Source organism: Pomacea canaliculata, linkage group LG3 (assembly GCF_003073045.1).
Source record: "Pomacea canaliculata isolate SZHN2017 linkage group LG3, ASM307304v1, whole genome shotgun sequence".
In the NCBI taxonomy this organism is placed as follows: Eukaryota; Metazoa; Mollusca; class Gastropoda; order Architaenioglossa; family Ampullariidae; genus Pomacea; species Pomacea canaliculata.
Window position 1 is genome coordinate 41,991,425 of NC_037592.1, and position 23,563 is coordinate 42,014,987.

Below are 23,563 nucleotides of genomic sequence, written 5' to 3' on the forward strand. Positions count from 1 at the left end.
ACAGGAAATTCACTAAAAATGAAATGTAGCTTTCCATTGGATAAACCCAAGCAAGCCAATGAAAAACGTCGTCTGCAATTTGTTGTAGCAGCATTCCTAAGCGTTGGATCTTGGAAATTCATCGATGCTGCTAATGCCTAATGCTGAACGGTGCATTGGAATAGACTGCATGACTTTAACGAAGGGTTTGCATTTTTAAAAATAATGTTATATCACATGAATCTGGTTAATCAACATATACTTTCTTCTTCTGAATAAAAAAAATCTCCTTTTGTTTATCTTCCCTTAATGTCTGGGTTGTCACAGACGCTACCGCCAATAACCAAATGGTTCAGTGGCTGATTAGTGGGATCTTATGACTGCGCATATCATAGTTTTTGCACATATTTTCAATACATTTTTCAGTGGGTATTTTCACCCTTAACTATCTATTCACTCAACGCATCTCACAGCTATTGGAGCTCATGGTTTTCATTACGTACAAGATTATGAAAGATTTTCGTTTACTTATGTCGTTCAGCTTATAAGATCTGAATTCACTCATTTGTGTGATCTAGTTTTCATGGCTATTTATAATTATTAAAAGGCAGGTTGATCTTACATTTATCATTGTAGTAAATTAATTTTTTTGTTGTTGTTGTTTTTTGGTACTTTGCAGGTACTATGTATATATATGAGATCTGCTCAAAGAAGAATTGAAAAATAGTGAAGGTTCATCAATGTTTTCACCATGCCTGGAGATTCTAGAAAAGATTTTATTCTTGTAACAGTGGCAAACTATTTTGCTGTGCCCATCAATGACACAGCCATTACAAACTTGTTTAATGCACAGCCCCTCAATGGGTTCCTAGATGATGGAAACATTTCAGTTCTTGCTGGCAAGATTGACCAGAGAGGTGGAAGGAAGATTGATTTACAAAATCAAGTAAGAAAGTGTATTTTTTAATAAGTTAGAAAACATTGTTTACTTTTAATCAATCAGAACTTATACACCCACTGATCTATTAGCTTTGGTGTCAAATAGTATGCTGACCATTGATACATGAAGAAAACCTAGAGGCCCCAGAAGTTTTGGGGGTAGAACATGAATAATTGATTGCATAACACACAAACAAAAGGCAACATAGTAAAACCTAAGCATGTCTAGATAAGGTTTATGTATGTTGATGGTTCAGTGGTGCATCAGTTAAGCACATCACCAATACAGTGAAGATCAGCTATCTTGGATTAAGATCACATTTCAGACACTCAATTCTTTGTATTTTTCACCAGTTTAGAAGGCTGGCGTATTTACTATGATACACTTATAGCTGCTAGGTTGAAATAAAACTCCCAGTTCTCTGTACACTAATTTACAGTATAATAATAGTAATGCAAAATTTGTAAAGCGCTTACTCACACTCCTAAGGAGCATGCTCTTAGCGCCTAAGAACAAGAATGAAACATAGCATATGTGGGACAGAAAAACAAATAACATATGAATTATAAAAGAATAAACAACAGTACTAATGAAGAATAAAATCAAATACAGAAAACACAAAGAGGAACCAAATAGATACCCTGTTAGTAGGATCCACATCTGATGGTAAACATTTGAATAGCAGGAATCCTGTTAAATTATTCTTGTAGAAAAAAATCCTATGTTGTTTATAAATATTTCAGTCATCCTTTACCAAATAAATACTTCATATATCTATGTCAGTGCTATAACAGGCAATTGCCTGCTGGTCAACCCCTGCATGGACTAAAAGTTTAGGTTACTAAATAACAGGAAGAAAGGTAATGGCTTAGATAGAAGGTAAGGTGGAACCTGATGGGTGGTGGGATTTTTATCACAGATGTGCAACCTAAAACAATTACTAAGCATTATATTTGATTTCTCAGATTGAATTTTCAGGGTTCCATTTGTTACTGTAGTAACTATTGTTTTCGAATAGTAAGGTAGGGGTATCACAAAAACCCTTGAAACAAGAAATCAAACAATGGGGTACTACTGTACTACTACACCTATATTATAACTTGGGTTCTTCTGGTTAAACAAAAAGCAAAAACTGTTGTGCTGTAGATTGACCAAGGGGACAGCAAGGAGAGAGTAATTGTATTCTTCAAAATCAAGCCAGATGTGATCACCCCTGATAACACACATTCCAACATCATTGTTTCGTCAATGATAGACTCTCCTCTCAGCACACTCTACCATGCTCTGCAGAAGGTGGGTTTCATACAACTACTCTGTTGGCCATTTTTCAAATGAAAAGCAAGACATTGTAAAGTTCTCTATGAAGTCCTTACTGTTAAAATGCATATGTACTTTGTTCCGTTCATTATAGTACCACTCTGTGAACTACCATTTCATAAATTGCATAATAAAGAAGATTCTTCAGCAAACATGTCAGTTTAAAAAGCATGAAGCAGGGTAAAAAAACAGCGTAGAACATCATTGATAGATTATAAGAAACTCTTAAAATCTTTCTTTTGATTTGATCATCTCTATCTGTCACTACACAAAGCAAGTATTAATAAATGCCTCCAGGGTCTGTGCTAATGTTGACCTATCATTTACCATGCTGGGAAGCAGATGGTTCAGTATACTATGCAGAACTGGGTACAATGAAGACAAGCAAAATATGGCAACTTTGTCATCAAATCACAGTCATTCATTGAAATATAATATTTATAGGTTTATGCCCCACTGCTGCTGGAGGATACAAAGTGGAGTAAGGTCATTGACCCCAAACTGCAGGGTCTTCTAAATGAGCTGGAGGTTGGCCTGGGCAGCACTCTTCGAAAGCAAGACCCTTCCTTTCGTGGCAGAGTAGGGGATGATGACAGACTAGGAGGTGAGTGATGCTTTGTACATATTTTTATCCATTGAGGGTTGATAATGATCAATACTTTAAGAATTTATTTTCATTGGTGGAGGGTCTGCAGAATGCTGTGAGGTCAATGTGCCATTAATGTTCTTCCATATAAGGTACACCTGTGAGATGGTGTGTTGATCCTGTGAGATGGTGTTGCTCCTGTGTCTTGGTGTGGTGCTCCTGTGAGGGGGTGGGGTGTTAGTCACTTGAGCCTTGGAAACTGTATTTTCTCTCTGTCATTGGGATATTTCTAGTCTTAATTTGATTGTGCAGACCACTTTGATGAGGTCTTTGCACCAGGATATATATAAAAAAAAATATTAAAAAAAAAGACAAGAAAGACTGGTTGCTCTAGGAATGGAAGCCAGTTGTATGAAAACCTTCATGATTTGGTTGTATAAGCAGATTGCTGCCAGAATAAAAAGAGTACAGATAGCATGCAGTTCTGGCTTATGAAACTCTAAACCTAACACTTCTGTCTATGCGTCTATTGTTAAATTCCTGTCAGAGTGGATGAGAATCGTTGACTAAAATTGCAGTCTGTTGTACAAAAGCTTGGTATATAATGTCTCTGTCATTCTTACTCCTCCCAATCAACCCTCCTGCTTTTTTAATGCTTTTGTTCATCTTGTCCCTCTCCTGTTTCCACCCCAGCACACTAGGCCAAAAGTCATGGTGCTGCGTATTACAGAAGTGAAGAATAGTTGCAGGAGTTATGGGTGCACATTAAAAGATCTAAGTTTTTTCAAACAGTAAAGGTGGCTGCACATTTTCTCGATAATGATATCAACATGTGCTTTACAGATAAGCTTATCATCGATAGTTATGCCTAAATATTTGCAACTGTCTACTCTTTTTATGACCTCGCCTTTAATGAACATGTCATAAAAAACAGCCATGTCTTTCCTGAAACCTTTTGCACACATTGCTTTTATGTAAAACAATTAAATGCGGCCATATGCTCCACTGGGGGTGAATAGGAAGAAGAAAATAATTAAAACATTGCATAAAGCTTATGTATACAGCATACTGAGATGAGCTACAGGTTGTGTACAGTCTGCCTAAATAGCATTCTCTGTGTGTTAATACTAAATCCAAGAAATAAAATATCCTGACTTTTTTGTCACATTCACTTTATTATTATAAAAGAAGGATCATGATGTTAGAGTTATTGGAAATGTCCCTAATGAAGATTAAAGGGACTTTACTTCAGAAACTGAATATCAGGAGATTGTGCTGCTGTAGAGGAATTCTTTAACTTCTTGAATTGAATTCTTGAACTTCTTGATTGTTTATACCAGGTTATTGTTTATTGTTGTTAATGGTAGGCTTGCATTGACTGCAGCTCAGTTGAAAATCATAAAGTTCCTGGTATGCTCTCAGGTATCCTGACACCCATGGATGAATTTCAGTACTGGGCGGAATTGTCCAGGTCAGGTGTACAGTCAGAGTTGAGAGAAGCAGCAGAGAACTATGTGGAGCTGTTTAAACCCATTTCAAAGGTAAAAAAAAAAAAGTAGAAAGTATGTGGTGATAGTTTATACTTTCTCACAGCTAAGGACTGCAGCTGAGTGATGAGCAATGTGTTTGACTTCCTAGGATTTTGGTGGCCTGGATTCCTTGGCATTGTCTGATGTGATAGAATTGGTGGAGATAACCCAGGACACACTGGATGATGTGTGGAAGCAGAGTGATCCCCCTTTTGCTGAAGCTAGAATGAGGCATCTCTTAGATGTTATTGGTCAGTATGAGATGTTCATCTACAACTTTTTCAAAGAGTTTCTGATAAATATTTATTGACAGAGTATTTTTACAGAGTACTTAATTTAAGGTGTTTTATTGTTGGCTGTTTTGAAGGATAACTTTTTTTTTTTTTGCTTGTAATCCTTTTTGTTTTATATTATATTTTTAGCTGTTATTTTTTGCCTTTAATGGTAAGGCTATTATGTTCCAACACGATTTATATCTCAAAACTAAAAACCTTGCTGCACTATAGTGTGTGATGAAGTATGAAAGCCATTATTGAGAGAAGTCAAATGTCAGACTATGTACCAACAAAATAACATTAAAGTGTACACAATACAGGATTTAGGTGGGACAGTCCTGCCTTTGACCGCGTGTCCTGTCTGCTCATAAAATGTCCCTGTAGGATGCCCATTGTCCCACTTTCATCTAAAAAGTTGATCAATGTCCAGGTTGTATTAAAATTCTGATTACTGTACAGTGATTTACACCTGTGCCTTTGGTTTTGGCTTTTGCCTGTCGCTGTTTGATTGATAATTTCAAATTTGTCTCCTAGTGTCTTCTTGTCTCTGCCTTACAGAGGAAATCTTCCCCCCATCCCCAACGCACCTCATGCTTTTCGCTTTTTCTGGCACTCTTTGTCAGTGATGACACCATAATTGGCACGTGTCCCGCTTTCACTCCCGAAGCATGTGGTCATGTTATGTATAGAGAATGAAACATTCAATAAGTGAGCAGTCAAACTGCACCATTATCTTTTGTGGGGCAAAGCATTGACCTTCTTTAATTTTGCAGCGGGGTCCTTTGGAAGGTATGTTCAGCGAAAGCTGTCTAATGAAGACCTTTGGCAGGGTCAGTTTAGCAGTGTGCGAGAAGCTCTGAGAATGGGAATCACTATCTGCGATCGTTGGACAATAGCATGTGAGACTCTCACAGTCCAGTTCTGGAAGAGACTGACGCATCATCCATGGAAGGGAGAGAAATTTTCTCCTGAGACACTGAAAAAACTGTCTGAAAGACTTGAAGAAGTAAGCAGCATTATATGCCTAGCATGTATTTGTCCACATTTGTTACTGAAAGTTGAAGTCTGTCATTTAATTTTTATAGCAGGTTTAGATTATAGCAGTCTATACTTGCTGGCATAGATAACTATAAACATTATAGATATAAACATGTTTGTACATTCCATTTTACAGCAAAGACAGTAAATCTTTCTTGCTTCTTTTCTGCTTTTAGATTCTGTCCCTGCGTACCTTCCATGAGCAAGTGCTCCATCTGCTGACAGATTCAGAGCGAAGGGAGCTTCATGCTGTTGACGCCTTTAACCCATTCCTGGGGCTGAACCCAGTGCAGTACAATCCCTATACACAGCCTCTGTGGGCTGCTGCTGTCGCACAGTATGAGCGTGCCATGGAGCCTGCCCAGCAAAAGGTTGCTGGCAAACTGCGCACCCAGTTTCAGGTCTTGGATGGAAACCCACAGCAAGTATGCATAGCTCTCAACCATCAACATTGCAGTAAGACGTGGCATGTGCAGTGTTGAATTAGATGTAGCTGTGTGCACAGGTGCCCTGTCATTTTCTTGTTATCTTTCATGTCACTACTATCTTGAGGGAGATGTGTAATGCATGGTTCTTGGTGATTTATTTTCTTATAATGACAAGCTATTCCATCCCGGTAAATGACAGATGGTAATACAGCTTTCATGTGTATTTATATAATATAAAATATTTTGTATTCATAAATTTATCGTAGCAGTAAGTGACTAAAGGTAATCATGCTATTGTGGAGACAAAGATAACACTGACTTATCTGGACATGTCAACAGTTACTGAGAGAGTTTCAGAGATTCAAAGAGCTTATTAAGAGGCCTGCAATCAGGAAACTGATGGTATCCGAAAGGTAAGAATCCAAATTGTGAAGTCATTCTATGCTAAGATGCATAAAAGCAAGTACAGTCTTCATTTATAGTGGATTTTCTTTTTTTGCTGAGCACATAAATGCATGTTAGTAATGATATTGTGTGAATGATAAGAAGTACTGTATTTATGTTCTTAAAGGCTGCACTCAATATTGGCATTAAGTATTTTATTCTCTTGATTGTTTGCCAGAGAAACACTACTGGGTCAGCTTATGGTGCACGTACGACAAATTAGTGAGGACTTTTCCATCCGCACAGGACATAGAGGTGGCAAGGGTGTACCCAAGGGAAAGAATCTGCCTGATGTTGTCAACAACATTGTTTATGTTCGGCAGCTCGAAGCAAAAGTATGTGTGTGTGTTTGGTTTGTTGAACTTCTGTTTATCTGTGGTGATGCCATCATGTTATCATTCAGTTTTCAATTTTATACATATATTTAGGAGTTTATAAGCCATAGTTAAGATAATTTTCTTTTAATTTATGGCAGATTGATGAGACTTTGATGACTGCAGAAACTCTTTTGGGCGATCTGAATGGGTTTGAGAAATTTGGCAAAGACACAAGAGAACTAAAAGAAGAGCTGCAAAACTGGCGGCGAGAACAGTTTGATGAGTGGTCACGGGAAATGCAGGCTTTGATAGATGACCCAAAGCAACCACTCAGGTAAATCTTGTCTTAATAAGCTTAACAAGATCAAGAACAATGGCATCATTTAAAGTGGTGCACAGCTTTAGTTTCAATCATGTGTAGCATAAATCCATTCATTTCCTTGCAAATTTTGTATAAATACTAAATAGTCTCTCTTTTTTCTGTACATGTTTATATCCACCTACAAATATTAAGTTCTTTGAGTGTCTTTTATGAATACACTCCTTTCCTTTTTTATATGCATGCATTTATCCACCTACATATGTAACTTGTGGCCTGTGTTGATGACACAACATTGATATAATGTTTTGGTGTTTAGTTTAGAGACACATGGTCGTCTCATGGAGCTGAATCACAAAGATGGGAAGATGAAAGTGAATTACAGTGAACGACTGGTCACTCTGCTCCGGGAAGTTCGGCAGCTAGGATCTTTGGGGTTTAGCATTCCTTCCAAGATTCAGACTGTTGCTGCTACTGCACAGAAATTCTACCGCCATGGTGTCATTCTCAAACAGGTGGTTGTAGCTCCTATAATAGGGAGTAGTGTGTGTAGTGTAGTATGATTGAATCACTAAGACAAAGGCATGGACACAGGTCTTTTTCCTATCAAGTCCATCAGTTTGGAACACTTTTCAGCCTTTATGCTGCTGATTCTTTGACCACCTTTAAGTCCGAATTGAAGACATACATTTTTCAATGTCAATGACTTCACTAGACTATGTGCTTGCATAATGTATAGGTGTGTATGGATGTTAGAATGTAAGCTTATTAAGGATTGGTCTGTAGTTCCTCTTATTTGTGAAGTGCTCTAGCAGATTATTTTGGAAAAGTGGTCTATAAATGTTCATTATTATTATTATTGGTACAAGATTGGCAGACATGGCAATTTCTAGACAGTAGTAACCTTGATGTGGCACTTTATTCTAGTATATCATATTGTAGACAGGTGTGTACAAAATTCTGATGATTTGCTTGGTTATTTACATGAACAGGTGGCTCACTTCTACAACACTATTGATCAGCAGATGATTCCCAGCCAGCAGGCAATGATGCTGGAGTCTGCACTGGCCTTCGAAAGACTTGTGAAGAATCCCAAGTCAGGTGGGAGTTTACAGCAGATAAAGAATACATGTGGCAGGGGGACAAAGAATAACTGAAGTTTCTCAAGAGAAAGGGAGGAAAACTCTGTCATTGTGTGTTACTTATAATTAAGAACTGAGGGATAAGGAGACCTTCAAAAATATCTGCTTACAGTAAGCAGTTTATTTGGAACAGGAACAACCTGAGACCTAAAAAAATTGTTATGTGGTTCTGATAACCAGGAGTGAAGAGCAAGGCAGATGATGTGCAGGTTACCTGGGATAACCCTGAACAACTTGAGGCATACATAAGGAAACTGCAGGCTGCAGCTGACCAACTGACAACAGAAAACAGGAAGCTGAGGAAATCCCACTACATCGTGTCAGAGAAGGTGTGTTTTTGTGTTTCTTTGTTGTTTTTTTTGTTGTTTTCTTTTGTGATGTGATGATAGTTTTGGTAGGGAAATATGTCTTCATATGCATCTAAAATTTACTCTCACTTACAGGTGCAGCAGTTAATGGCCATAGATCTTTTAAGACAGCAGCAACGTTGGAAGGATGGGCTGATGGACATTCGTCACCTTATGGCCAGCCTAGTAGAACAGGTAATCACTAAAGACAATCTTTAAAAATCTAAACAATCAGTACATAACGAATAACGCATATTAGCTTACAAACTGCTGTAAATAAACAGAGCCCCTTTTTTTTTGGTAGTGAGGACCTCTTTATTCTGATTTTTTGACTCCATGTTCTTTATTATTGTCTTTTGAAACATCTACTACAGGTGTCAGTACTATATTTGGTGTATTTAAAAAGGGCTTTGCTAGTGACAACATGAAGCCGTGGCGAGCTCACTGGGACCGACAACTTTACAAAGCATTGGAGCATCAGTACCAGATGGGCCTAGAGGCTCTTAATGAAAATCTGCCTGAGATCAGGGTGGAACTTACCTACAGGTTGGCAAGATAAAAACAGCATACCAAATGTACCAATGACATGACCATAGGAGAAAAAGGGTTACACTAGCTCTTTAAGTGTCAAAAGTTGTCTCCCTGTCAGTGAACTAGATGATGCCTGGCATGCAGGGTGCTCCACTAGTCAGATGATCAACAACCCTTTGGTATTGGTGGCTTATGTTCAACTTCATCCTTGTACAGCTACAGAGACATTCAGCCAGGACTTTTGTTCGAAAGCAACATGTGTACTGGACTTTCACCTGCTTCCAGTAGCATAATTCACCTTTATCTTCTATATGGACAATGTGTATTCAAGCAAAATTCGATGACTTGCTAGGCTGTTTATGCAGATTCAGAGCGAAGGGAGCTTCATGCTGTTGATGCCTTTAACCTATTCTTGGGCTGTCTGTCATGTTATGGACCTTCCCTCAGCTTATGAACTCCGCAATGTGATTCGACCAGTTGTAGCTACAACCATGCCTCTGCCTACTTGGATGACCCTATTTTTACATGGCTGAAACCTCTCTCTGCTTCCACAGGGATACTGTCAGAGGGCTATTGCTCACCTGACCAGTAAAGTGCCCTGCATGCTAGGTAACATGCTAGCTCACTGTCAACGAGACAACTTTTGATGGCTAAAGATCTAGTGTAACCCATTTTCTACTATGGTCATGTCATCTGGCAAGTCTCAAAGAAAGAGAATTTACTCTAAATTTTTTTTAAAATGAACAATGAACATTTATTTTAAGGTTAGGTCTTTGAAATATTTAAGTGAGGTTAAAGCAAATGCTTGGAAATCATCTATAATGACCCAGTTCCTGTTGATGAACCTTCTACTTTATCTGTCTTTATTTTTTGTATGTATTTTTTATTCATTATGATTTCCTTAATTATATTAATTTATACGCTTCATATGTTTGTGCATATGTGTAAGAGAGAGCATGCACAAGCGGATAATATTGATGGGTTAAGGCTTTGCAAGTGCTATATATCGGATCAGGGTGAAGTGGTAACATACGCTTATTTTCATTTTGTAGTAATTTTATGATTTTGTAAAATTGCCACTTTTAGAAATTGAAGATATCCAGAACTTGTGATTATCCTTTGTTTGCATGTATAGTTCACAAAATGTTCCTGATTATGTGCAGGTTCTTACACTTTGTATGTGTGTGAGGGTGATGGGGAAAGAGTTATCAGTTTATTAGAGAATATCTCTAAACATCCCTGGGGCTGTCCATTTGTAAAAACTATTGTTAAAATGTTTTTCTGTGTTCTTCAGACAACAAAAGCTGCAGTTCAAGCCACCATTTGAAGAGATCAAGGCCAAGTACTTCCGAGAGATGAAGAAATTCATAAGTATTCCCAGTCACTTCAGAGGTGTTGGGGAAGGTGTAGAGAACCCTATCTTTCCAGCCATGATTGATCGCAATGCAGAAGGCTTTGTAACTTGTTACAGGAAGGGTGCTGTGCTGTTTAAACGCCTGGCAGCTGTCGTGGATCAGTTTAGGGTATGCCATTGAGATGAAGCCATATTTAGCTGCCTTCGCCGATTACTCAGCATCTTTAAATTTATAATGGTTATCATGTTAGTTAAAATAACTCTCCCCATCACATCAAAATCTTATAAATCACCGTTGCTACAGAATTTGACAAAACATTGCTAAAGCTGCACATGATTTTGTAGAAGATAGTGACACTTGTTGAAAGTCATCTAAAAGAGCTTGACAAGTGAGGAACTTTATTTTAATCTTGGTGGTAAGTTTTAACTCAGGAAATGTGCTCAGTTACAAAAGTTACAAAAATAAAGACAGAATATGTGCTAGTTACAAGATAAGCCTAAGGCAGATGGTGCATCATAGAAAATATAAAAACACACAAATCTTTTATTTAGACTATTCTTAAAACACACCTAGAACATTATGCACCCATAAACCTACACAACTGACAATTCATCTGTGGTTGCTAGGACTGGGTGGTGCTGGGAGCCTTGGATCTGGAGCAGTTTGTCGCAGAGCATCTTGTTAATCTAGCTGACTGGGAACGCAACTTCCGAGCTCTCAAAGCTCGAGGACGGGATGTTGAAAAATTACCAAGGTAAGTCAGAATTTCTGACAGCCATTTGAGAAGAAGTTTGCAAATTGTTTAAGTCTGTTGGCTCATGTTCCATGTCAAAATGACAAATGTTATTTTAAAATATTTCTATTGCTAACATTTCTGAAAAGGTTATATATTTATTACATTTACAAAAGAATATTATACTGCTTTATAGCACTACTTTATAATGCTATAATATAGCCTTATTTTTAAGCTTTCACAAGAACTTTTGTGCACCATCTTTAGTTATTTTATTCTACAACTGTATGCTTCAGTGAAGCAAAGGTGGACTGCATCATTGTGAACCTGATGCCGGTCAAAGCTGCTATTGATGATCACATCCAACGTCTGTTTGATGCGTTGCTCAGCTCACTGCGCAAATCTATTAGTGCTGATGTTGCTTCCATCGACAGCTTTATCACTGTGGCCACAGAGACACTGTCACAGCGACCACAGACAGTGGAAGAGATTGGCCAGGCTAACGCCCAACACGTGGAGTATGCCACAAAGAGACGTGAGGTGAGGTCAAACAGACATGACACTAGCACTTTGGGACTGGTGGTCAAAACTTCAACAGATCAGTAAACTAAAGGTGCCCCTTTATGATTCTGTGACTTGAAAAATAAGCATGAGCAAACCTTATTGCAATGAAGAAATAGCCACAATGCTTGGTGAGCCTACTTTGACTTGTGATGCAGATCACAGATTTAAAATGCTGATGAGAGTTTGTGATTGATTAATTGATTGTGATGATGATGGATGGTGATGATGAATGTTCTATAGCACTGTATTGCAACTTAGGGGTTATGATATGAACACTGATCATCAAAACATGACAGCATGAATGTTAAAAGTTACATATCAGTTAACAAGTTACAGAATTCTCTGCTTTTGCAGAATTCTCACTTTCCAGTAAGAAACATACAAACAAACAAACAAATCTTACCATAATGGCATATCTCCATAGAGCTGATGATTTTGAATTTTGACTGAATTTTATAATTTTTTATCTATCCTAGATTCACAAAGGTTGAGTAATTTTGACTTTTTGCTCAGGTGAAACCCTTATTTGAGAAGGCTGAAGCCAAAAACAAGCTTTTGCGGTCAGTAGCAGGAGGTGGCGTGGACTCCCTGAGCCAGCTTCAAGGCCGCTGGGACAAATTTGAGCTCATGATGGAAAGCCACCAGTTGATGGTCAAAGAACAGGTGAGCTTATCATGGGAGTTCAAGGATGAAGATGGCTTACTGGTGTTTTCTCTGGAGGCTGTGTGTATAAACAGATCACAGTCAATATTTAGTCAAGATGGGATGTATATGAACAGAGTACATTACTTTTTTAGTTAAGAGGATGCGCATATCAACAGACTTCACTTTTATCAGTGTGCTTTTTTGATGACAATAAAGATATACAGATAGTGTGATAACTGCCCAGTTCAGTTTAAGCCTCTTTAGAGACAGTATCAGATATTTTTATAGCAAATGTTTTGGTAGGTGGAGGTGATGAAGAACAATGTCCAAGCCCGTGTAGCAGCCTTTCAGCAAGATGTAGAGAAGTTTGCAGCTAGATGGCATCAACTCAAACCAGGGAATGCCACATTGGATGCTGACAAGGAGACCTGTGACAAGGCTGTCTCTGTCATCAGAGATAAGCGACTGGAGTTTGCAGAACTGGAAAAGACTCGTGCTACACTGATGTGAGTTGGTCACTCAGCCACTGTACGTGTGCTGTTTGGTTTTCTCCAAAAGATTTTTTTTTCAGCCATTAGTTGCCCTCAACACTAACAATTTTTTATGAGCTATTGCTAGTTAGAATATTTAGAAGATGATGTGAAACAGTCAAATGCACTTTTCATATCTGTAAGGTACAAAGAGTATACTTAGTTCACTGGTAATTCTTGAGAACACATTATGCTGGTACTACTTATACCTCATGGTAACTGGTGCAATCACAGTCATGATATATATAGAGAGATAATGTTTATAAAAGAAAATGCTACGATGGAAATAAAATTGTATGTTGGTGCCAGCACAAAGTGAGCCATGTTTTTTGATAAAATAAAAATGTAAGTCAGACAGGACTGCTTAGTTTAGAGAAAACCAATGGCAGCAACATGTCAAGCAGTCATGCTAGATCTGCATCATGGTGGCATCAAGCTTTTGGAATCCTGTTCAGATCCGACTGTCAGCACTTTGAGCTGAAAGAACCAGACTTTGTGGCTGTTGAGGAGCTGAAGCTGGACATAGAGCAGTATGAAGGCATGTGGTCGCTGTATGAGGAGTTCAATGGAGGGCTTCAGGACATGGCAAAAGAAGACTGGATCTCATTTAGGTGGGGAATAATTATGCTTCATTGCCATTTAATAGAGCATGGGCATGAGGAGTGAAAGTTAAGTTTCTTAATGTTTGATTTAAATGAGCTCTTCTGGAAAAGGAGATAATTTCAAAGGGGTTAAAGTATAGGAGGGTTGCTATATATTAATCGCTGATCATTGATCCAGATCACACACAACTTACACTTTATTGCATTTTGACCCCCTTCACAACTGTAATAATAATTGTAATTTAGTAAATATGAACATATTTCCACAGTAATAAGAATAATTGTAATTTAGTAATTTTCTTATACTGGCAGTTCCCAAGTATACTGAATATTGTTGAAATTATCTGAAAGATTGAGATAAACAGAAAGCAGTTGCATAAACACAGCAATCTCTTTTCAGGAGAAGGTGGGTGTACCTCATTTTAGGTATGTGTATCTGATGGGTTAAAGTCAGAAATGAGGGTATTCTGCAAAGGATCACAAAACACTCCATGAAACAAACTGCATTTATTACAGATCTAAGACCTACCTGTTTGAAGAGTTCTTGGGTGGCTGGTATGAAAAGTTGAAAACTCGAGCAACAACCACTATGACTGTGAGACTTCAGAGGGATATCGACACTTACAAGGTCTGTTAAGTTATTCTGTGAAATTTGTTTTATTAATTTATTTATTTTGTGCTTTTCCTGACTTCTTAGAGCTTGTTAGATAACTTTGCAGAGTTTCTTAATTGATATACACACTTTGTATTTTTTAAGTGCAGTACTCAGACATTTTGAAGAGGACATTGTTACATAGTATCAGAATTTCTGGAAACATTTTGATTTGCAAACAGAATATCCTGCCAGTCCTGAAATGGGTCCGAGGGGAGCCTCTGTCACAGGATCATTGGATGGAGCTATTCCGACTGCTGCAGATGCCCCGTGGTACCACACTGGAAAAACTTACATTTGGAAACATCTTGGCTTCCAGTGAGCTCATCATAAAGAATGCTGAGACACTAAAGGTGATATGTGGAAGCTGAACACCTCATTGGGTCATGAAGAGTTAATTTGTCTAAAGCGCTTACAATGTGAGAAAATGCTGAATAAACATGAACAAATTGATGTAATAAAATGTAAGATACAAATAAAATTCACTGATTGCTTCTAGAATGGTTTACATACTAATGGTGGCAGGAGTTGAACCAAAGGGCTCAAGGGGAGGTGACCATTCGTGAGGCCATAAGGGAGCTAGAATTGTGGGGAGCAGGAGCAATGTTCTCCCTTACTGAATATGAAGACAGCCACAAGAAGAAGCTGAACATCATCAAAGACTGGAAAGATTTGGTTAACCAGGTATGTCATCTAAGATATAACAGTTCATAGCTCTTCTTTTCTCACTCTAAATTATAAAGCATTTTTAAAATGAGCACTGTATTGAGCTTTTGGTTTGAAATAATTTGAAAACATTCTGTCCTGTCATTAGAGGCTGCTGTACCCTAAACATCGGTGATCCAGACATGGGAAAAGAACAAAGACTGAAATTAGAGATAACAGAAAAGTTGATGCTTTTAAATACCCATTTTTCAATGGACTGGGTTTAATTCAAAATCTGAGCAAGTGGTCCCCTTTAGTTCACTAGAAAAATGCTTTGGAACATCAACATTATTGCTGGTGCTTACGCAGCTGAAATTCTTAATGTCAGAGCATGAATATGCTTTTAGCTCTTATGGTGGTCTTTAAGCAAATCAATAGAATACACCCTTCTGAAAACAAAAAAGAAAAACAACATAAGAGGTGTTTTTCATTGTTTAGGTTGGTGACAATCAGAGCTTACTGCAGTCTCTGAAGGACTCCCCATACTACAGGAGTTTTGAAGACAAGGCATCTGTATGGGAGCAGCGCCTAGCTGATTTGGATGAATATCTTCACAACCTCAACCAGATCCAGCGCAAATGGGTGTACCTTGAACCGATCTTTGGCCGTGGTGCTCTGCCTAAAGAGCAGGGACGCTTCAAGCGTGTGGATGATGATTTTAGGTTTGTGACTGTATGACACTTACTATTCTGGTGCTGAACCTAATAACAGCACAATTTATTTACCCAATTTATTTACCCACCAGGGATTGCCAGACAGCAAATATACAGCCTGATTCCATAGAGATGAAACAAATCCCACAATAGCATCAGCAGTGACTGGCTTACTAGGGACACTATAACTTTAGGTTAATACCATCAGCGCAGCCAGTAGAGTTGATCCAGTGCTGGCAGTGGGAAGAAGCAAGCAGTAAGAATTCTGTGGCTTACTAGTATTTTGTCATCTAATGGCTTTGGTTGTTCATACATGTGACTTACTAGCCTATTGTCATCTTACAGCTTTAGTTGTTCATATACTTTGTGGCTTACTAACATTGTCATCTTACAGCTGTGGTTATTCATACATTTCATGGCTTACTATGGTATTGTCTTCTTAATTTTTAAATTTTGGCTGTTTATATTAGGACCATCATGAAAGATGTAAACCGTGACAACAGAGTGCTGTCGCTGGCCACCCAGACTGGACTGCGTGTCCTCCTAAACACTATGCTGGACCAGCTGGGTCGCTGCCAGAAGTCTCTCAATGAGTTCTTGGAGGTATAACTGGGAAAGGAAACAAAGTTTGTTAACTAAAAAGAATGGAAATATTCCAGAAGATAAACTAACTTTAGGATCATTTCCAGTGCTGCTAAGCTGCTTAGTATTGAAAAGTTATCCCAAACTACTTTTCAAAAATAGAAATCCTAAATGTTATCTTAAATAACTTTCTTATACATGGGTGATGTTTGTCTTGTGTATCAACCATTTGTTATTGATATTAATTGAAGGAAATTACCATAAACAGGAAAAAAGATCCTTGTTTCCACGGTTCTACTTTATTGGTGATGATGACCTGCTGGAGATTTTGGGACAGTCTACCAATCCCACTGTCATCCAGTCCCACCTCAAGAAGCTGTTTGCAGGCATCCACAGTGTGGAGTTTGATGGCGACAACCAGCACATTATGGCCATGAAGTCTCTAGATGGGGAGGTGGTGTTACTAAAGCACAAAGTCAAAATTGTGCAGGAGGTAGAGGTGAGTGCTCTCTGGATAGTCACATTTCCATAAAGAACAAACTTTTGATATAGAGAAATTTATATCTTTTGCTACTGATGTTCTGACTTTGTACTTCTCAGTTAAGTTGCCTTTTTCCGCATAATGAGTTTTCATACCTAGTGCTATTTGTTTATCCCAATATGGATGATGCTGTAGAAGTTCTCTGTCCTCAGGTGTGGCTAGGCAAGCTGGCTGAGGAAATGAAAGTCACTCTACGAGAGCTGCTTAAAGATTGTTTGAAAGATGCAAAGTCAAGCCGTGGAGGACTTGATCCTAACCGCTACCCATCCCAGGTAAATGGCTGTACTTGTCATCAAACTCCTTTCATTAAAGAGAAGAGGCCAAAACCCTTCATTTGGTAAGTTTTTGATGGCTGTACTTGTCATCAAACTCCTTCTATTAAAGTGAGGAGGTAAAATCCTTCATTTGGTGAGCTTGAGATGCCATGACAAGCAGGTGAAGGGGAAGGGGAAACCCTCAGGTAACTATAGAAAAATGCTTTTAATCACAAAATGGTTTTACTCAAACCTGGAGCTTTTTCTTCAACTGGTTTTTATTGCAAGCGACTTGTGAACTTGTTTGCTGTTCTCATTCAGATCTTGTGCCTGGCAGAGGGAATCCGATTTTCTGAGAACTGTGAGGAGGCCATCAAGAAAGGAAGACTGCGTGAGCTGTTCAGTGAGGTGGAGGGTCAGCTGGATTTTTACACCAATGTTGACCTGGGAGGAGCAACTGAAGTAGAGGCTGTTGTACTTGAACTTAAGTTGAAAGCCCTGATTCTAGACACCATCCACAGCATGGATGTGGTGCAGCAGCTAATGGAAGCTAACATTCGTGCCACTACACAGTGGCAGTGGCAGAAACAACTCAGGTCAAGAGTGTGGCAGTGCTTCAAGGACTCGTGGGGTAGACAATTTAGTTTTTGGACATGATAAAGCTCAAACATCACCATGCATAGAACAAGATCCAAGAACACAGACGCCAGGCTTGAAGCTGGATATGTTTACCCTATGAAGGTGTGGCAATGTATGTGCTCAGCTTTACCCAGTCATTCAAACTAAATTGTCCGCCCCACTACTCCTTTAGACTAGCATTGGCTGTCTTAAGTTGCCTCGTGAACACTGGTGGGGCTTCAGTGTTTAGCAGGCTTAAATTGCCATGGCTTCTTCAAAAGTGTTTTAGCATGTTAATCTATTGGCTGTGTGACTCTGACCCTCATGTTGACACACAAATACACATGATTTTCTTGCATTTTCTAAACAAAATGATTAAAAAAATAAACTAAATGTGACATGAGGACAAACCAAAATTATAATTAAAGATTAAAAAAATAAACGCTTCTTTCTTCAGTCCATTATGAAGCAGTTTTTTTTTTTTAGGTCCATCAGAAATTAGGTATATGCAATTGCATTTCCATGGACACAGACTTACATAAAATGTATGATTGCTGGAACACCTAGTCCTGCACGCTGGAAATTCTTATGATCATACACCATGTAGAATTGGATAAATGTCACACAGTGATGGAGAACAACTTAAATTTATGAAATAGGTTCTAAAATGGTGAAAAAGTAACAACTGTCTTGAATGGTGCCCTTATATCATCATTTGTTTTCCAAAGAAGAAGAATTCAGATCTTCACGTCAACGTTTTCTTGCTTCTATGTTAAGAGACATAATACTGTTCCAAAATGACTGCTGAAGGTGTCACACTTACTTTGTGTTGACAGGTATTACCTCGATAAAGATGGACTTTGCCGAATGCGCATGGTGGATGCAGAATTTGATTATACATATGAGTACCAAGGCAATGCCCAGAAGTTGGTGCACACCCCACTCACTGACAAGTGTTATCTGACACTTACCCAGGGTATGTCTCAGGCTGCAAAAACCAGAAAATAAGGAATAATATGTCGAGAGCTAGGACAGGACACTGAGTATATTTATTGTAAACACTCCTCAGAAGTACACTCACTCATGTTAATTACTCATAATAAAGTTGTTTGAAATGATGATTGTCATGTTCTCACAGATGGTAATTTTATGGTGCAGGAATGCACATGGGCTTGGGAGGAAATCCCTATGGTCCAGCTGGAACAGGCAAGACTGAATCAGTCAAGGCCCTGGGTGGTCTTTTTGGCCGTCAGGTGCTTGTGTTCAACTGTGATGAGGGCATTGATGTCAGGTCCATGGAACGCATTTTCATCGGGTTGATCAAATGTGGAGCTTGGGGCTGTTTTGATGAATTCAATCGTCTTGAAGAAGCAGTACTGTCAGCAGTGTCAATGCAGATTCAAGTCATTCAGGATGCCATCAAAAACAGGGTCCCCTCCATTGAAATGCAAAGCAAAACAGTAAAGACTTGTACTCTCAATTTGAGACTCTTTCTTTGAGACTTACTAGATGACATGACATTGATATCCTTCCAACCTCCCCCTTGTTTGGATGGAGTGTTGGTCGAAAATACTAGTGTATCAGCTATTGCTCACCTGACTAGTGGAATGCTTGACACACCAGGCATGTGCTAGCTCACTGTCAGGGAGACAACTTTTCTATAGTTAAAGAACTAGTGGAGCCCTTTCCCTCCTAAGATCATGTCATTTGGTAAGTCTCGGAGAAAGAATTTACTCTCAAAATTGTATTTTGGCTGTATTTCTGTAAGAATGGACACCCCTTTCTGTTCTTGGTCTAATCTGATTATTGTTTCCAAAACATGCTGTAAGTCCCCACATTTATATTACTGCTGCTTTCCTGTCAGACATGTTGCTTGTCACCCATCCATCCTGTTTGTGCCTTTACATTATACTTGCTCAAGCACCTGTTTAATAATAATAAATGCAAAATTTGTAAGGTGCATGCTCGCACTCCTAATACCTTTTACAAGTGCTAAAGTATGCCAAGTTTACTTCACACCCTTGTTTCAGGTAAACATTGACCACAACTCTGGCATATTCATCACTATGAACCCAGCAGGTAAAGGTTATGGAGGACGTCAGAAGCTGCCAGACAATCTGAAGCAGCTCTTCCGCCCTGTGGCTATGTCTAAACCTGACAATGACCTCATTGCTGAGGTCATTCTCTTCTCAGAGGGCTTCAAACATGCAAAGAGTCTGGGGCGCAAGCTGGTGGCCATTTTCAATCTATCCAGGTAATGTTGCACATTACTCTCTTATGATATTGTAATATTGACAAAAGATAAAACTTATATATGAAAAAAAATAAAAATATAAGAAACAGGATGATCATTTTTAGAGAAGTATTTTTAAATGTGGTTTTTTTTTCAAGAATAAAAGTCAAATTTATTTTGCTTTTGAACGCATTATTTCTTCCATAAAACAGTAGATAGCTCTTGAGTAGAACATTTTCAAACTAACTGCAAGCCCAGTTGCTGATCAGTAGTAGATACTTAGACTCCACTAAAATTGCCACTCCACTGTGTCAATACTGAGTTAAGATTGTGTGTGGGGACATTTTTCCTGTTTTCTTTTCTAGGGAACTGCTGACTCCTCAACAGCACTATGACTGGGGTCTTCGTGCACTCAAGACAGTTCTCAGAGGCTGTGGAAACTTGCTTCAGAATTCCAAAAAAAGTTCTAATGGAGGTAAAACATGGGCATTTAGGACAACTGTTGACATAGGGCTTAACAGGATTGCTAGGACTGAAAATCCTGAATCTTGAAACTGCAATGTCTGGATGCTTGAGGAGACTTTGGATCTCATACAGGAAACATAAAACCAATGAATTTGTATGGAACACAGTTACCACACTCGTAGGACACTAGAAACTCATTCTTACAACAGTGAAGTGGTGTAAGCTAGTCTAAAAACCTTGACGATTAACACCAAGTAGAGAGAGGAAAATCTGACCTACAAAATGTGAAGGAATGGACAAGCAAAACCTGTTCAGCACCACTTAATGTCGTTACCACTGCTTTCAATCCCCACTCCCAAGAACGTTCACACACAACACATTCAACAATCACTCATTTACCTATGGCAAGCAGCAATGCCAGTCGATCCTCACACAGGTGGACAATACAAACAAAAGTTTATTTGACACAAGTGAACACTAAAAAAAAAAACTTTCTCTCTCACACACACACAAGGACAGTACAGAGATGTGATACCACACTTAAACAGACACCAGTGTGAATACAGAAAACATCTGCTGCAAACCCAACATGCTTCCCCTAACTTGACCCTGTTTCGCCCCCTTACTCTCAGCCCCTACCTGCTAACCAACCAGTCACTGCCTAGATCACATGTCACAGATCAGCATGTACAAACTATACAATATTAGAAAGGCCTGACTGATATTCTTATCAAAAATGTGCAAAAAATGACACTCAGCCTCATCCTCTGACAGTGTCTTGTTTCATAGTCATGCAAGAGCAGAGTTTGCCACACTTCTCTTCAATCTCAAGTAGTCACCAGTGTCGTTCCTCCACCGAACAATGACGAAATAGCACATGCACAGGAAAGTGTGGAATATGCAGAATCCTCTAGCAAAGCCAAGCATTTTGGGTCAGAGGGATGATAAATCAGCCAAAGCAAGCAACAACAACAGCGATGACAGGAACAAGAAAAAGAACAGCAAGAATTAGAAGCCTACAGAAAACATAATAAATGCATTATAAAATTCTTTCACAATCTGACTATTATTTCCATGTTCCCTGTTTTGTACTCCTTTTCTCCTCCTTCAGAGCCTCTTTCACAGCTATGCCATCCAGCTGACCATATGTCGCCTGCTACCTTCTGAATGGAAATTCATACTTACACCATTTGCACCTGCATAATGTTCAGAATAGTTATCGGCCTAAGCTAAAGGGACAATAATTTCCTTCTCCCTTACACAGCTTGTGATATGCCCACATTCTAACATTCGTGGAATGGGCACCAGCATCTGCCAGCTTGGATTCCACCCAGCCTCTCATACAGACTGTGGACATCAAATAACACTATGTCACACTGCAGGTTAGATGTTCTTGCTACTTCTACCAGAAATCACTGCCAGCAGAGCTCAAGGCAGGAAATCGCCTGGCAAATCCTTCTCAGCCACCTTATGGTCTGGCATAGATCTCTCCAGCAGCAAAAAGGTCTTCTTACACATGCTGTCGGAAGTAATCATAAATACAACCACCATGTGGGACATTCAGTCCATTCGGACGATAGTACCATGAACTTAGAACCATTTATTGCAGGCAAACATTCGCTTGGCCATATTTGTTTTGGCCCATCCAACATCCCAGTCATGCACTGGACATTCTACCTATTAACATACCAACACATGACAATTACGTATATATGCTTCTTTCCATATTCTAGGTATAATGTGTTGTGCATATGGTATTTGTAATGATCTGCAGTTGCTTATTGTCACTTTTTTCTAATGCAGGCAAGATTGATAGCAACCATGAGGCGAAGTTGGTGGTGCAAGCCTTGCGCATCAACACATTGTCCAAGTTGACCTTTTCTGACAGCACTCGCTTTGATGGGCTAGTGAAGGATGTATTTCCAGGCATAGAGTTCAAGGACATTGAATATGAGACTCTTGCAGAAGCCATTAGGTCCATCTGTGTTGAGTCAAACCTTATTGTTAATCAGAATCAAGTAGGTGGTACCATTTCTTGATGTTTGTAACTGAAAAGAAGTTAATACTTATTGCAATTTACATACACAGTATATCTATGTAAATAAATACAGAAATCTTGATAAATATGTCTAGAAATAAGCCTAATGTAAAGGGTGTTGTACATGTTGGCAGTCGAATATATATGGATGTGTCTATATGGATATAAGATGTGTCTGCAGAACGAGATCCCAAAAAAACAAAGAAACTTGGGTAGTGTGAATATTTCATACTCAGTAAACAGGGAGCTTGGTGGCAATCAAATACAATATTGAGATCTGCATTCAAAGTGTGTGACCATATTTTTTACATCAGTAGATCATAATGCTGGTAAGCAAAGAAACAATCTTTACATACCAGGTGCGTAAGGCCTTGGAACTGTACGAGCAGCTGCGACAGCGGATGGGAGTGGTTGTGGTGGGGCCGAGTGGCTCTGGGAAAACCATATTATGGCGAGTCCTGCGGCAGGCCATGATAAAAGCTGGACGGCAGGTTAAACAGTATGTCATGAACCCCAAGGCCATGCCTCGCACTCAAGTAAGTAGCCATTCAACATTGCTAGGACAACTCCTACATTCATAGGTTTACTTTTATTTTTTTGTTGGTCATTCAAAATTCACAGGATAATACCTTCATTCATAGGTTCACTTTTATAAAGTTTTCTCATTGATTTGTTCTTCTGTTGTATGATCATTTTTGGTTAGTTTATCTGTTGTTGCCTTGTATGTTCTTTTTCAACATCTCCCTATTTCTGTACTTCCCAAAGTTTGTGAGTCATAGTCCCATCTTTAAAAATTGATGTGTACTGATTTCTGCATGAATGTGCATCATCAGAAAAATATTTTTAAAGAAAATGTTTGTGTCACAGCTGCTGGGTCATATAGACATGGACACGCGTGAGTGGACTGATGGTGTCCTCACATACAGTGCTCGCCAAGTAGTCAGAGAACCCATAGGTGAGTTGCATGATCTACTCTGTCCATTGCTGCTTCATGTAGGTCTATACCCAAGCTTTATTCTGCACCCCTGCCCCACACCCCACCCCACAACTTACAACAAAAAATTATAGCTCATGAGGATTATTGATGTTGGTCTGTCTTCCTGATGTCACATCAACAAGATGATGATAGGTTAGTGTGTCTTCCCGATGCCAGCTTCAGAAGTCTTCACCTGATTTAATTTTTGTCATAATTTGTAAATAT

General features: G+C 38.9%; 1 protein-coding gene across 5 annotated transcripts in view; it reads left to right on the forward strand.

The window, feature by feature from the left end:
* The first annotated feature begins 60 nt into the window (after positions 1 to 60).
* Positions 61 to 23,563, forward strand: part of LOC112560667 (cytoplasmic dynein 2 heavy chain 1-like) — a 57,936-nt gene continuing 34,433 nt past the window's right edge. For all 5 annotated transcript variants that reach the window (XM_025232671.1, XM_025232673.1, XM_025232672.1 and 2 more), the window contains exons 1-37: positions 61 to 185; positions 659 to 925; positions 2,066 to 2,212; positions 2,681 to 2,840; positions 4,245 to 4,363; positions 4,461 to 4,602; positions 5,400 to 5,632; positions 5,841 to 6,089; positions 6,432 to 6,505; positions 6,715 to 6,871; positions 7,012 to 7,187; positions 7,492 to 7,687; positions 8,165 to 8,273; positions 8,495 to 8,643; positions 8,758 to 8,856; positions 9,068 to 9,207; positions 10,487 to 10,715; positions 11,174 to 11,301; positions 11,577 to 11,820; positions 12,358 to 12,507; positions 12,793 to 12,995; positions 13,475 to 13,630; positions 14,138 to 14,249; positions 14,456 to 14,626; positions 14,799 to 14,957; positions 15,417 to 15,640; positions 16,102 to 16,234; positions 16,482 to 16,712; positions 16,907 to 17,026; positions 17,330 to 17,604; positions 18,463 to 18,602; positions 18,785 to 19,086; positions 19,657 to 19,880; positions 20,225 to 20,334; positions 22,128 to 22,342; positions 22,722 to 22,898; positions 23,230 to 23,317. In XM_025232671.1, coding sequence (XP_025088456.1) covers positions 731 to 925; positions 2,066 to 2,212; positions 2,681 to 2,840; positions 4,245 to 4,363; positions 4,461 to 4,602; positions 5,400 to 5,632; positions 5,841 to 6,089; positions 6,432 to 6,505; positions 6,715 to 6,871; positions 7,012 to 7,187; positions 7,492 to 7,687; positions 8,165 to 8,273; positions 8,495 to 8,643; positions 8,758 to 8,856; positions 9,068 to 9,207; positions 10,487 to 10,715; positions 11,174 to 11,301; positions 11,577 to 11,820; positions 12,358 to 12,507; positions 12,793 to 12,995; positions 13,475 to 13,630; positions 14,138 to 14,249; positions 14,456 to 14,626; positions 14,799 to 14,957; positions 15,417 to 15,640; positions 16,102 to 16,234; positions 16,482 to 16,712; positions 16,907 to 17,026; positions 17,330 to 17,604; positions 18,463 to 18,602; positions 18,785 to 19,086; positions 19,657 to 19,880; positions 20,225 to 20,334; positions 22,128 to 22,342; positions 22,722 to 22,898; positions 23,230 to 23,317 — 6,136 coding nt within the window. In that variant the 5' untranslated portion in view covers positions 61 to 185; positions 659 to 730. The remainder of the gene's footprint in view (positions 186 to 658; positions 926 to 2,065; positions 2,213 to 2,680; positions 2,841 to 4,244; positions 4,364 to 4,460; positions 4,603 to 5,399; positions 5,633 to 5,840; positions 6,090 to 6,431; positions 6,506 to 6,714; positions 6,872 to 7,011; positions 7,188 to 7,491; positions 7,688 to 8,164; positions 8,274 to 8,494; positions 8,644 to 8,757; positions 8,857 to 9,067; positions 9,208 to 10,486; positions 10,716 to 11,173; positions 11,302 to 11,576; positions 11,821 to 12,357; positions 12,508 to 12,792; positions 12,996 to 13,474; positions 13,631 to 14,137; positions 14,250 to 14,455; positions 14,627 to 14,798; positions 14,958 to 15,416; positions 15,641 to 16,101; positions 16,235 to 16,481; positions 16,713 to 16,906; positions 17,027 to 17,329; positions 17,605 to 18,462; positions 18,603 to 18,784; positions 19,087 to 19,656; positions 19,881 to 20,224; positions 20,335 to 22,127; positions 22,343 to 22,721; positions 22,899 to 23,229; positions 23,318 to 23,563) is intronic.